General features: G+C 42.1%; 1 protein-coding gene across 1 annotated transcript in view; it reads right to left on the reverse strand.

Annotated features, from left to right (window-relative positions):
• Window positions 1-10733, reverse strand: part of IPCEF1 (interaction protein for cytohesin exchange factors 1) — a 55303-nt gene extending 44570 nt beyond the window's left edge. The window contains exons 1-3 of the mRNA XM_087817784.1: window positions 10728-10733; window positions 9024-9063; window positions 8257-8426 (exon numbers count right to left, since the gene is read on the reverse strand). Of these exons, the coding sequence (XP_087673910.1) occupies window positions 8257-8426; window positions 9024-9063; window positions 10728-10733 (216 nt within the window). The remainder of the gene's footprint in view (window positions 1-8256; window positions 8427-9023; window positions 9064-10727) is intronic.
• Window positions 10734-13121: the final 2388 nt, after the last annotated feature.

Consider the following 13121-nt stretch of genomic DNA (forward strand, 5'->3'; position numbering starts at 1 on the left):
AGACCAAGAGTTCTAGAGATGTTTGCCCAATAGGGTGAGCATACTAAGTGCCACTGAACGGGCCCCTTAAAGATGGTTAACATGGGAAATTTCGTGGTATGTGTATGTCACCACTAATTTTTAAACATAAATTAACACAATTTTTGAAGACGCTACTCCAAAAGTCATGATGTTCCAATAAAGATGAAAAGGCATTTGCCACAGTAAGTTTCATAAGCTTCAAAGTATGAAAACAGCGGCTAACGTGCTCCTGAGGAGCACCGTCCCTCACCCACCGGCCACAGCTTCTTGCCCACAGTTCTGCTGAACAGATGAGGCCCAGAGACGGAGGGTGGTTCGCCTGAGGTGCAACGTGGCTATAGCATCGGGGCAGAGCCTGCCCTCCTGATTCTGAGCCCAGGGACACCTGAGACCACAGCATGTGGTTTCCTTGTGTCATTTCTGAAGACACTGTTCCAAAGAGATTCTCCTACATTCTGACTCCTTTAAAAAATACTCCAGTTTTTAAAAATTTCCACTGCATAGCTTCCTTCTGAAATGTTCTTGAAATATGCTCTATGGGACACTAAAGGGGAAGCACAGTGACAGATGAGTTTATCACTAGCTTGTCTGCAGAAGTAGCTGGGCCTCTGGCCCGTAAAGGAGCACACTCCAGAGGGACGATATGTCCTCCTGTAATGGCTTCTCAGGAAAATCCTTAAATCCAACCAAAAGGTCAGCTCATCCCAAGGGCCACTTCTCATGCGACTGCCTGAGGATGTCCACACGGCCCTCATCACTCCATCGTGAGTTACCTGCGCTCTGCCACACAGTGAGCAACTCCCGTGCTGAGGAATCCCTGGGGCCTTCTTGCTCACTCCGTTTTATGCCTTAAAATCATCCTGTACTCAGGTTCAGGAGGCATACTTTTAGAATTTCAAGCACAAGATAAGCCACTATTGCCAAAAGAAGCCATGTCTGGTGTCTGAAAACCCTTACCACAATTCTTCTGCATCCTAAAATCGCAAATTATAAAAGCACATTTTATCTAAAGCATATCCAAAATTGCCTTTCTTTGTATAAATTCCTGTTGGTTTTTTATATTGTTGTAAGAAGCATGTGATCCTCTCAAAGCTGCTCTGAATTCTGTAGAGATAATGTTCCTGTCACAGTGTATTAGTGACAAGATAGATGCACAGAGAGTCACATCACTGACCTAGGGGAACACAGCTTCACAAGAAAACGCAGAACTAGAATCCAGGTGGGATTTCTCCCTTACACCATGCTGGCAAAATCCACCTTCCAGCTGGCTAGCTTAAAGGAATGGCTAAGTTATAAACACATACACATACATACATGTATGTATTCACACGCACTGCGATGTTTACACACATATTAACATTGATACACATATATTAATAGTTATACAAATTCATACATATGTATACATAAGTTAAATGTGTGCTGCTTTATATTTAAGTTAGTATGTGTGTGCTTGTGTATTCTACCTGCTGTCAGCTATTTTAAGAGATTTTAGAATAAAAGGTATTTATGATTTTAGATTCTATGGATCGATAAACTATAATGTATATCCATGTATAATACAGCCATTAGAAATGACGTTATGGATACATACATACTGACATGGAAATATGTTGAGAATGTATTACTTAGTGAGAAAATCGAGTTATAACACTATGCCCGGTATCATTTTATTTTTGGAAAACATAGAAAAAAGCTTGGAAATACAACAAAATGTTTACAGTGATCACACCATAGTCGTAGGATCGTGATTCAGTTAAACAAGTAAATTATCTTAATTCACTTATTTCTTTCTGTTTGCCTCCCTGTCTTTTTTATTTTGCTTAATTATATATTCTCGTTTTTCTAAATGAACACATATTATTGTAGAATATTTTAAGACATTTTTTAAGTTAATTTACATTTTCAAGAAGCAAGAAGATGGATTCTACCAAGGAAAAATAAAGCCAAACAGAAGTGTGGCAACACCAGGGAAGGCACTCTGCATGCCCACCAGGGAAGAGGGGACAGTGCCGCATGCGGTGACTGGGCAGCTCGGTCACTGCCATGCCCTGGGGTTGGCCTGTGACGTAGCCAGGCCCATGTCATTAACTCCGGTGCCCTCGTCCAAAGAAGCAGTGCCTGAGCACATCACTGCCTCCTGGGAACAAGACAAAAGACACGAGGGATCTCATAGTCTTAGTGTTTCACAACCGATTTGGAAAAGTCTGGAAAAAATATAAAGGAAAATAAATTTGCAACATAAGCGATTGCTCCCATGTTCTATGAATTTAGCAAGTGGAAGTTATTAAAAACTGCCTGCTCCAACTGCAGACCGGCCGGGTCATAACACTACGGTGGAAAACCACTATTTTAGAAATACACTGTGGGAACTACCCAGAAAATAAATACCAGGGCCCAGTGATAGCATCATCAATATATATAGACTAAGGCAAATGTCCATTTTACAGACCTCCTCACACACCGGAAATGACAGTGAGGGAAGGAGCAGAATTTTCAGTCCTCAGTGGCTCCTGTGTTCAGGCTTTCAAGTGGTGCCTAAGCCACCGCATCTGCCCCTTTCCTGCGCCGGTCATCACCCTGAGGTGAACTGAGAGCTGCTGAACACCCCCTTTCGACCTGTGTAGCCCCTATAGCCAAGCTCTTAACAAGCCTTGCCTCTCATGTAGTGTGCCCCAAATTTTCCATTTCTGCTCTAGTCCAGGAGTCCAGGGCTCAGTGCCTGCATTTTAGCATCCTCTCCCGCTGGCCTTGGAAAGCTCCTTCATTCTCCAGTGCATCCCATTAATTTCTGCTGGGTTCATATCTTCACGTGCCAATTTCATTAGATCACCTGCTGATCCCTCCTGGGTCAGACCCACATTCCTGCGCTGTCTCTTTGAGGGCCCCATTTCCTGGCCCTGGCTCACCTCGAAATGGGGACACCACGCAGTCTGAGGGAATGAGCCCGGCTTTGGCGTAGGTAGATCCTATTTTTAATCCCAGTTCTTACATGACTAACGTGACTTTGAGCAAGTTACTTAAATTCCCTGAGCTCTAGTAAACTCCCTTCAAAATTGGAAATAATCAAATCGATCATGTCACGTTATTATGAGAATTCACCATACTGCCCAGAACACTGGCCCGGCTCACTTCTACACATTTTCATTCTTTCTTCACAGTCACCTCTGGACTGGAATGCCCATCCCCCTACTCTCTACCCCTCTCCTCCCAAGAAAAAACTGTCCTCCAAGGCTGATTTTAAGAGAATCTTCTTTCTGAAGCTTTTCTACATTCACCTCAAACCACAGAAAAAATGTGTTTGGATTGGTTAAAAACTATGGTTACCTAGTAAAGAAGGCAGGCCTCTATGACCAAGGAAACCATGCAGCTTTGGAATTGATAAAAGGGGAAAATGCACCTTCCCAGGTAGAAAGCAAAGAGAACCTTCCAGGGATAACAACTGCTATGGCAGAACTTCCTTACATTAACCCAAAATATTTCTCTTAACCCCGGAATTTACAGGATTCACCTGTATTGCTCAAACTCACAGCCATCTTTTTCTATGAATTTTTCTTTGATAATGTCATTTACATAGATTTTTTTTACCTCCCTCACCAGTCTAGACAAGATCTTAATAAAGAGAAAAAATGTTGTCTCTTATATATTTTTAAAAATCCTCACCCCAGGATATGTTCCATTGATTTGAGAGAGAGAGAGAAAGAGAGGGAGAAACATCAATGTGAGAGAGAAACAGCGATTGGCTGCCTCGCGTAGCCCCTGGCTTCCCCTCCCGAGTGGGAGTCCAATCCACAACCTTTTTGGTGTACTAGATGATGCTTCCACCAACTGAGTCACCCAACCAGCGCTTTTGTTTTTTTAATTCTGTAATAGTATTTTTTTAATTCTGTAATAGTATTTACGACAGCTAGCCCAAATTATTTTTAATCCTTAATAAAAACCAGTGGAAGGTCATGTAGGTAAATGGTAGGTGGATGAACAATGGATGGATGATAAGCTTTGTGGGGTGGGCTCAAAAAGAGATTTTTAAAATCTATTATCTGTAACTAATATTAAACTGCACTCTATAATTAAAGCTCAAATTGTTTAGACAGCGCCTCTAAGTTGAATGCCAGCGTAATGTATATGTTCCCTCAATGACAGGCCACACAGGCTCCTGGGTAATGTAGGAAAACCCACCAGTAAGATGAATACATGCTCTCTGACTATAGAAACATGGAAGAACCTCACTGACTTTAACTGTGTCATATAATGCACATTAGCTTTATGATCTGTCTTGGATGTAAATAAAATCCACAATATATTTCCCAAGAAACTAAGCGAGATTTGAATTAAGAATTCTTAGAGAGAAAAAAAACAAAAAACCAAGTTATAGCAAAACGGGGAAACCTGAAATTTTTAAAATATAAGAAAGTTCTGATGAATAACTAAAACCTTAAGGACTTATCTTGCCACTATTTCACAGCAACAAGCCTGAAGGAAAACAATACATCAGAGCTTTGCTTCTTTCACCAGAGAGAAGATACTGATCCCAAACTTGGGTCTCCAGCTGGGCCTGGAATGCAGGTGAAAAGCGAGAGTGGACATTCCCGGGAGTAGCTGTGCGGGACCCATTCGAGACCATGGAGCCCTTCTAGCAAATCTCAAATTACACCTTTTCCTGTATCTTTTGGATTTCTTTTGCTTAATCTTTTTTTAGTTTATCCTTATTGTTGAAAGTATTACAGATGTCCCCATTTTTGCCCCCATTGACCCTCTCCACCACCCCCTGCCCCCTCCCCAGGCCTTCCCCACACTATCGTCTGTCTATGGGTTATGCATATATGCATATAAATTCTTTGGTTAATCTCTTCCTGCCACCTCCCCTTTCCTCTGAAATTCATCAATCTGTTGCATGCTTCAATATCTCTGGATCTATTTTGTTTGTCAGTTTATTTTGTTCATTAGATTCCACATATAATTGAGATCATGTGATATTTGTCCTTCTCTGACCGGCTTATTTCGCTTAGCATAATATTCTACCAGAAGTGGAAATCTCTTCACTGGAAAATTATTTTCCATCAGAAGCAGTCCTTATTTAGCATTTCATTTCTCAAAATTCCCGTGGGTAATATAAATGCTGATGATTCCTAAATCTCATTTATGAAACCAACAAATATTCATTGAGTGCCCAGTAAGTGTCAGTACTGTCCAAGCTGTTAAAGATATACTTGTAGTCCTGTCCTACAGAGATCATTATCAATTATGGAAAAGAGAAAGTCTAACAAACATGTACAAGTGAGGAAAATAGTATAGTAAGAAAATTATAGAACGCTATGGGAGCAGACAGAGAGAGGAGGCCTAATGTAGGTTGCTGTCTAAGTAAGACCACCTGGAAGAAGGGCTATTGGAACTCAAATCTGACTTATGAAGAGGAAGGAGCCTGATGGGATTGGGTGGGAGGAAGACTGAGAGCACGGAGACAGAGTATTCTGGGCAGAGAGACAACATATGCAAAGGCTTAAAGAGAGAGCCAGCATCTGTGATGTTAACCAGCACTGAAAAGAAGTCCTCTAGTGGAAGCCAGGGAGGGTGGGGAAGTAAGAGACTCCGGTCGGGAGACTCTCACAAGCCTGGAAATGAATTTACACTTTATCCCAGGGGTAACGATTTTAAACAGCACGCATTTTTATGGCTGATAAACTTGAATCTGCTCTTGTAAGACTTGGCACCCACTCTCGTGTGCTGTACCACATTCTAAGCACGTAAAATGAGGTGTGAAAGAAGGCGGATTAGAGTCTGGACTTGACTTTTCTCAAGGAAATCCGGGTAGTGCTGTTCAAAGCAGCGAGGCATCTCGAAAAAGGAGGTATGCCATGAGTCACGCTGACTGCCAGCCATAACCACCAAACATGCTAAGAGAAGAGAGGAAGAGCTGGTCTCCCCGGGCGCGGTTAGGAGGCAGCAGAGAGAGCCAAAGGGGTCCCGGGAGGTCACTTGTGCTTTCTCATGAAAATTACCCTCAATCTCATCGCTAGAGATGTTCTCTCAGGACCCTACTGAAGGCAGAAAACAAGGGGATCTAATCATGTCATTTATCCTGGCCCCTGCGTGCAGGCAGGTTGGCAGATGGCAGCGGTCCTGGGCTGAGGCTATTCCTCTCTGGCACAGTCACAGAATTAAGGAGTTGGAAGGGTCCTGACTACCTACCACCAGTTTAACTGGGTAATTCCATGGCCAGGTAACAGCACGTTTCTTCTCCGTTCAATGTTACTGATCTAGCTCTGCTCAAGTGCAGGATCTGCCCCTGAATATTGCCGTGTGCATGTGCCGGTGAGGACAGGCGTGCCTGGGGGCGGCTGATGCTGTCCCCTTTTCTTCTCCCTAACCTGGCCTCGGTCAACGCTGCTGCTCCCTGTGGAAGCATCAGATTCCTGACGCCCAAAATAGTAATTCATTGCTCCTCCAAGAGAAGCTTAAGCCAAATGAGCTGATGAAGCCAAATAACCAGATCTGTAACTATGTGCTGCTCAGAGGGGGCTTCCTTTCAACTCCATCAAGTCAAGCGCAGCACCCAGAACATAGCTGCTGCATAACTGGATCGAATGAGAGAATGAATGTCGTGTTTCTCCCTGAGCTTTGTTATTTCCCACAGACACGCCATCCTCCATCAGCACCCAATCCTTCCAACACCCTCTGGAAATCCCTGGGGAGCTATCAAAAGTTAAATCAGTAAACCCTCTCATTCTGTAAAAGATGCAGACTCTCACTCCCCACAGATAACCAAAAGCAAGAACCTAAGAGGTTGACATTTATATTAACCTTAATTCTTAAGAAGGAATGTATTTGGGTAGGAAAAGTGCCTTAGGATAGAAGGTGAGACCCCAGCTCCAGGTTGCCTCGATTTGCCTAAAGCCTTCCATGCTAGTCAAGGTGACACGAGTATCCAGGAGGGCAGGAGAGAGAGAAAAGGAGAGACCGTGGGAGACTGCACGGTCTTCCAGGTGATTCTTTCCTCTGAATCTCCCAAATATTTAATCAAGTTGTTAAAACTCACAAAAGGCTTGAGGAAAGATATTTCTATAGAACTTTACGAAGAATTTGATAGCATGTTTTGCATAGAGTGAAACCAAAGCAATAAGCTTGGGGCCAGGGGAGGGGAGGGGGTGCAGAGAGAAGCATAGGAGAGAGAGGATTCCAGGTCCCTAGAATTGGATTTGGGTCCAGTTTAACCAAATCTTTACAGAGCAGGTGCCAGTGTACTAGTGCCCAGGGAATGTCAATTTATCAACCAAAAATTTTGCCCACAAACTATACACAGCACTTATGTTTCATTTATAAAGTTACATGCTCTAATACTCTGTGGCCCAAGCTATGGGCACACACAAGTTACTTTAAAAGAATGGTGTCATATGAAAAGAATTTTCCTGGCTTATGAGTAACTCCCTTAACTGATCAAAAGACACCCATTGCTGATCTTCACGTTACCCCCAAAACAACCTCAAGCTCTGCTGAGATCAGCAGCTGGCCACTCGGAGGTTTGTGGAGAGAGTTCCTGTGTGAAAAGTCTCTACTGGTTCAATCTTCAACAACACCATGCTTTTCAAAATGTTTCAAACCAGGAAAGATCAGCACACCTTCTAACAGTAACTTTATCCCTAACCCTGCCCAACAGAAAACTAGCCTGTGAGGCAGACCACAAAAGTGCACTGCCTCTAAATGATTAGACAACTCTCTTATCAAGTGTTATCCAAGCATCAGTAGTTTAAGGCCATCACTGCACATGCCAAGGACCCAGAGACAGCTATGGGAGAAATGGAAAGAGCTTCTGTGGACTGAGTCAACTGACACCCCTAACAGGTCTGAAAGCTGAGTCTCCTTTTCTGCAGAGACCATAACAATGTCAATTTCCCATACCCAGTGCTGTCCACAGAAATCCTGAAATGATGAGAATCTCTCGTGGAATAGTGACATCAATAGACACCAAAAGCCTCCCTTAGTAGAGACAGAGCACTTGGACACCCTTCTCCAACCAAAGATCAGTCAGTCAAGCAGGACGGCTTTCTCTCCCATGAAATGCGGTAGAACGACCTATGGATGTTCTGGACTAGAAACAGTTTCTAGAACTTGCTTATTTGCTCTGTTCCAAGGCCCAGAAATAAAAATTAACCTTCCCACGGGGACCGTCTGGCCGACAGGGACCCTGAAGGCACCGCTGGTTGGAGAGGCGGGGACGGAGGGAGGGCGCCGACTCACCATTTGATTGCTGTACCAGTATAGCGCCGACGCCTTCAGCACCACCCAGAACTTTTTCCATTTGGTGCTTAGGAAGGTCCCCTTTTCCTTCTTCTTGTAAAGCCACCCCTGGCAGTCGGCGTGCCCCAGGTCCTTACAGGAGATCCTCCTCCGGCTCATGGCGAAAAAGCCTGCGACAACGACGGGAGAAGGTGGTCACGCGTCGCCCCGGTGCATGTGACAGGGTGAAGGGTAGCTTTTCATTTTTACCCCCAGGAGTTGCTTTTATTTTGCAACCAAGATTTATGCAAAGTGAATGCAAAAATATATATATATATTTTATTTTTAAACAGTCATTTGGTGCTTAGAGGGTACAAGACATGACCAAAGAAACAGTGAGACCAACATGCAAGTGTTAGTCTAAGACTGTCACCCAAGAATTAAGTGGAAAAATTAAAGTCCTGAGGCTGCCGGGCGCATCGCCCCACCGACAGCTCCCGGCAGCAGTGACAGCGCTGGTTATGCGAGACGGGGAAGGGTTAATGCCACCAGAAACCCAGCCACTTCCCCGGCAGTGCCAGGCTTGCTCAGCGCCAGGGACACGGCACGGGGATTCGCCCGGGCGAGCAGCTCCCGCGACCCAGCCGGAAAGAGCCAAGAATGAACCTGCCGTCCACCCCGACAGCAGCGGCCAGACGGGCACGGAGCTGGTCCCCAAGAAGGCGCCCCGAGAAAAGCCCACTCCCCCGCGCAGGAAGGGGGCACATAGACAAAGGAGATCTAATTACCTGGAGCTTGCTTTCTCGGCTTCTGACGCAAGGGAACCTGCTGAAAGCGCAGGAAGAAAAGAAAAGAGGAAATTTCTGATTGTGTTGTAACATTTGTAAAGCGACAAGGAGGGAGGAGGTGGCGGTGTTTATGAGCAGGATGAAGCTAAAAAAAACTCCCAGCACAGCCGAGGGGAGCTGAAGCTGAGGCACAAAATGTGCTAATTAGAATCAATAGACATAGAGATGAACCTGAAAAAAAGGTAACACAACATTTTCACTGATGTTTCCTGTTTCCACCCACAGGCAGTCTTCTCACTACTTCGGTTATGACAGGACACTGCTCAGCCAAGTTCTTAAAAAAATAAAATATTTCCCTTTTATTTTTTTTGTGAGAGAAGGAAAATATATATATCCTGCTTGTTTTCCTGCAATTTCTAAAGAACGATTATTTAAACAAACCTGGAAGATAATCATTGCAACCTCACAATACCCCAGGTTCACATCAGACCAATAAATTCGTGGTCCGGCTACCACACAGGGTTCCAGCTAAACCACAGGAATTAAATGTCCCAGAAAAAGAAATTCCAGTCTGTTTGGGTGACCTCTAAGCAGCCATCAAGCCTCCTCATCAGGAAAGTTCTGCTTACAGCCAAATTAAATTGCTTATTCGGTCTTACGTATCTGGGAATATTTCTCACAGGTTTTATAAAAGATAAATTAGCGATTTCTATTTTATAATAGCTTTGCAAATATTCAAATCAGACATAAGAAAAAACATCTGAAATACTCATTTTTTCATGATACATTTTAAACAATTCGTGTAAAATCAGACTATCAGTAAAAATAGAGAACAAAATGTTTTTGAATGGCCTTCTTGGCGTGTGTGGGGGTGTGTAGAAGAGAGACATTTTAGATTAGGGAAGTTTCATTTTTTTCTCCACAATATCTAAGCTGAATTTACTCAGGCTTAAGTGACAGATTTTTATGCTAACAAATAGAGAACTTGAAAAAATTGTACATAATTGAAAAGCAGTTCTAAAAGTTGGTAGGCAATCTTATTACAACATTTTATAACATTACTCCAGATGCACCCGGCTAGTATTCTACATATCTAACTATTGACCCAATAGCTGTTGTATATGGTTCTACTATACATTCAAGGGAGGAATACTATAATATAGTGGAATTAGGATGGGATTTTTCAATCCAGGGGCCTGAAATCAATTCATGGCTGTCATAATTAGTAGCTGTGCTACCCAGACACAAGCTCACTTACCACTCAGAACTCACTTCCACATTTGTAAAATCAAGATACTCATAATTCCAGTACTAAAGGCTTCAAAAATATTTAACAAGACAGTATGTGAAAATATTCTGAAAACTAAAAAACATTACTTTATATGATTACATGTACTATAACATTATATGATTACAGATATAAATACTTCATATCTAATAAACAGAAATTTCATAATAAATTTTAGGATACGTAGAATTTGTATTTCTTTCAGCAACAATGATGAAGTTAAAAGGCTTAAATTATATTTCCTGGGAAATCCCAAACTGACTTTTTATTTTACAAATGTTAGAATAAAAATTTATCCCCAAAGAAATTAATCATCCTTGTGAATAAAATACTTAACAAAGGCAATAACTGTCCCAAATTCCGGCAAGAATAGTCTTAGTCTCAGCTCCACTTTACAGGATCTCTCCCTCACTGACCTGCATCTTGGTCTAAAATCCCCACCATTCCCTCAAACGGCTCCTGGGCCTGTTTTATATGCAGTTATCTGAGATCAGTAAACCAACAGTACCTATTAACAAAATATTTTAACCCAAACATATAGATTATTGGGATAGCCAAAGCTTATCTGAGAGCCAGAACTAAAGGCAAGGAAGAGAGTAAGTAAATTTAGATAGTGGGAGTGACTTGAGAAAACTGGGGTGCAGAATTTTCTCACCCCAAGGGAGTACCCAAGACAAACTAAAACCAGGGCAATAGGGAGAAAAGGGAGTTGGTTTTATAGAGACATTCCTAGAGGGTTCTGGCCCCAGACGGACAAGGTGAAATCGCATTATAAATAGAGCTCTTGGAATAAAAGCAGCTTTAAAAAGAATGAGAGACAGAGAAAGAAAGTTGTGAGAGGACCGCTGCAGGATCTGTGAAGGGAACCTGTGAATCTCCTCCACCCACCACTCATGAACTCCTTGGGGCTGGTTCTAGAGACAGCCCCAAATCAAACTGTAGCCTTTGTCTTAATCTTGCCCAAGACCAGCCCTTGGTCTACTCCAGATTCTTGTGCCTAGGCTGGATAAGAAGTGGGACCACTAAGCAGAAGGGTAATACCTAAAACAGGGTGATCACCCAACATCAAGAAAGGACTTTATTCAGACTTTTTAAAAGGGGGGCAGGGGGGTTGAGTCACTGAGTCAACTCTCCTCTGATAGCACTTCTCTTAAACCAAATCATTTCACAATCTGCATAACTGTTGAAACAGTTTCCCCCACCAGAAACACACTGCATGGTACAGAAATAACAAATTACAGGGAGGTTCAGTTTCCCTTGGTATGTATGAATTTCAAACCTATATTGGTTGACATCAGAGAATGAAAACAATCTTAAGAACTTTGGCGAGTTTAAGACACATCTCACTCCTCACAACAGGAAGTGGAACTGGTGAACTAGTCAGTTTCAAAAAGGCCCTACATGTGGTTTTTCTCTAGGTGAGTGAAAAAAAGACAAGCAACCGGTTGAGCATTTATGAGGCAGTTTCAACAGGGGAATTGTAACTCTTTCTCATAACAATAATCCAGAGCCTAGTTAGTAAGATATTTTCTCATACTGTTTTCTTCCCCTTGGTAAAACTAAAAATGACTCTAAATTACAAATTTGCCCTCACTTGCTTCTAAAATTGGTGGGAAATTTTACTTTTAAATACATTTTTTCTTTTGATTGTAATAGAGCACTTTTCTTTTACTTTCTAAGATGGCTAAAAAAAATCATTTGGTCACTAATTACTCAAAAACACAAACATACAAAGAAACCAGTACAAAATATACAAAAGGACCTCCTTTGATGTTGGATGATGGCACTGACACCCAGATCACAGGGTGTAATTATTACATTGACTTTTAATCTCAATAGTAATTGTTAAACCTTGCAGGCACAATTTCCCCTCTTGCTATATCAAAATCCACAGTAAGATAGTTCGTCATTGCATCAGACTTCATGATGATCCTGGTCTTTAGCCAAATGACACAGTGATATGCTGCCGAATGGGCCCTGATTTGTAGCATTTACCCAATTGCCATGGATAAAACCTCACATGTTGTCCATTTCAAGGTACCAATACTTAACCAAGCCATAAAATTTCCTAAGTATTTTAAAGCCAGGCCAATACCAGTTGATACAGCTGTTAGGGATGTTTCTCCACAAACAACTGCCCCCCCACACACACACACATACATCTTTACTCCTTTCTAGAAAATTAAACTCAATTTTTAAAGGAAATTTTAAAGCTTTTAATTATTAAAATTTTGATTATTAAACTACATGAAAAACTTGCTTAATTTTTTCAGAAACTACCTACCTTAAATATTACTTAATAAATTAATATTTTTTTAAATCTCTAGTAGTGAAATGGAGATAAATAATAGATATTCCAGTAATAATAGATAGTAATCGAAAACAACAGGAAAGAAATATGTATAAAGCTTGTACTCGTATAATGTTTCCCACACGCCAGGCACTGCCCTGAGCCTTTTCACAAATTCTGGGGCTGAATTCTCACATTTGTTGCTTAGGTGCTATTTTTAGTCCCATTTTACAGAAGAGGAAAATAAAGCAAATGAAGTCTTAGTGTGTTGCCCAAAGTCACAAAATTCAGTGGCAAACCACAAATATTTATTTTGAGAATCAGACTCCCAGAGCAGGAGCCTGAGAAGGTATTTGCTGTTGTGGTCAACGTGATTTAAAGGAGCAGGACGCAGAAGCAAGGTCCAGAGTTCAAGGGGAAGCTGGATGCAACGGCGCTTTCTACAAAGAAGAGAAACAGAAGAAATTAAAGGACTGAGAGGAAGAAAGAGGGAGGAGAGCGGGAGCTGGAGGGGAGGGGC

Source organism: Miniopterus natalensis, chromosome 5 (assembly GCF_054644295.1).
Source record: "Miniopterus natalensis isolate mMinNat1 chromosome 5, mMinNat1.hap1, whole genome shotgun sequence".
NCBI lineage: Eukaryota > Metazoa > Chordata > Mammalia > Chiroptera > Miniopteridae > Miniopterus > Miniopterus natalensis.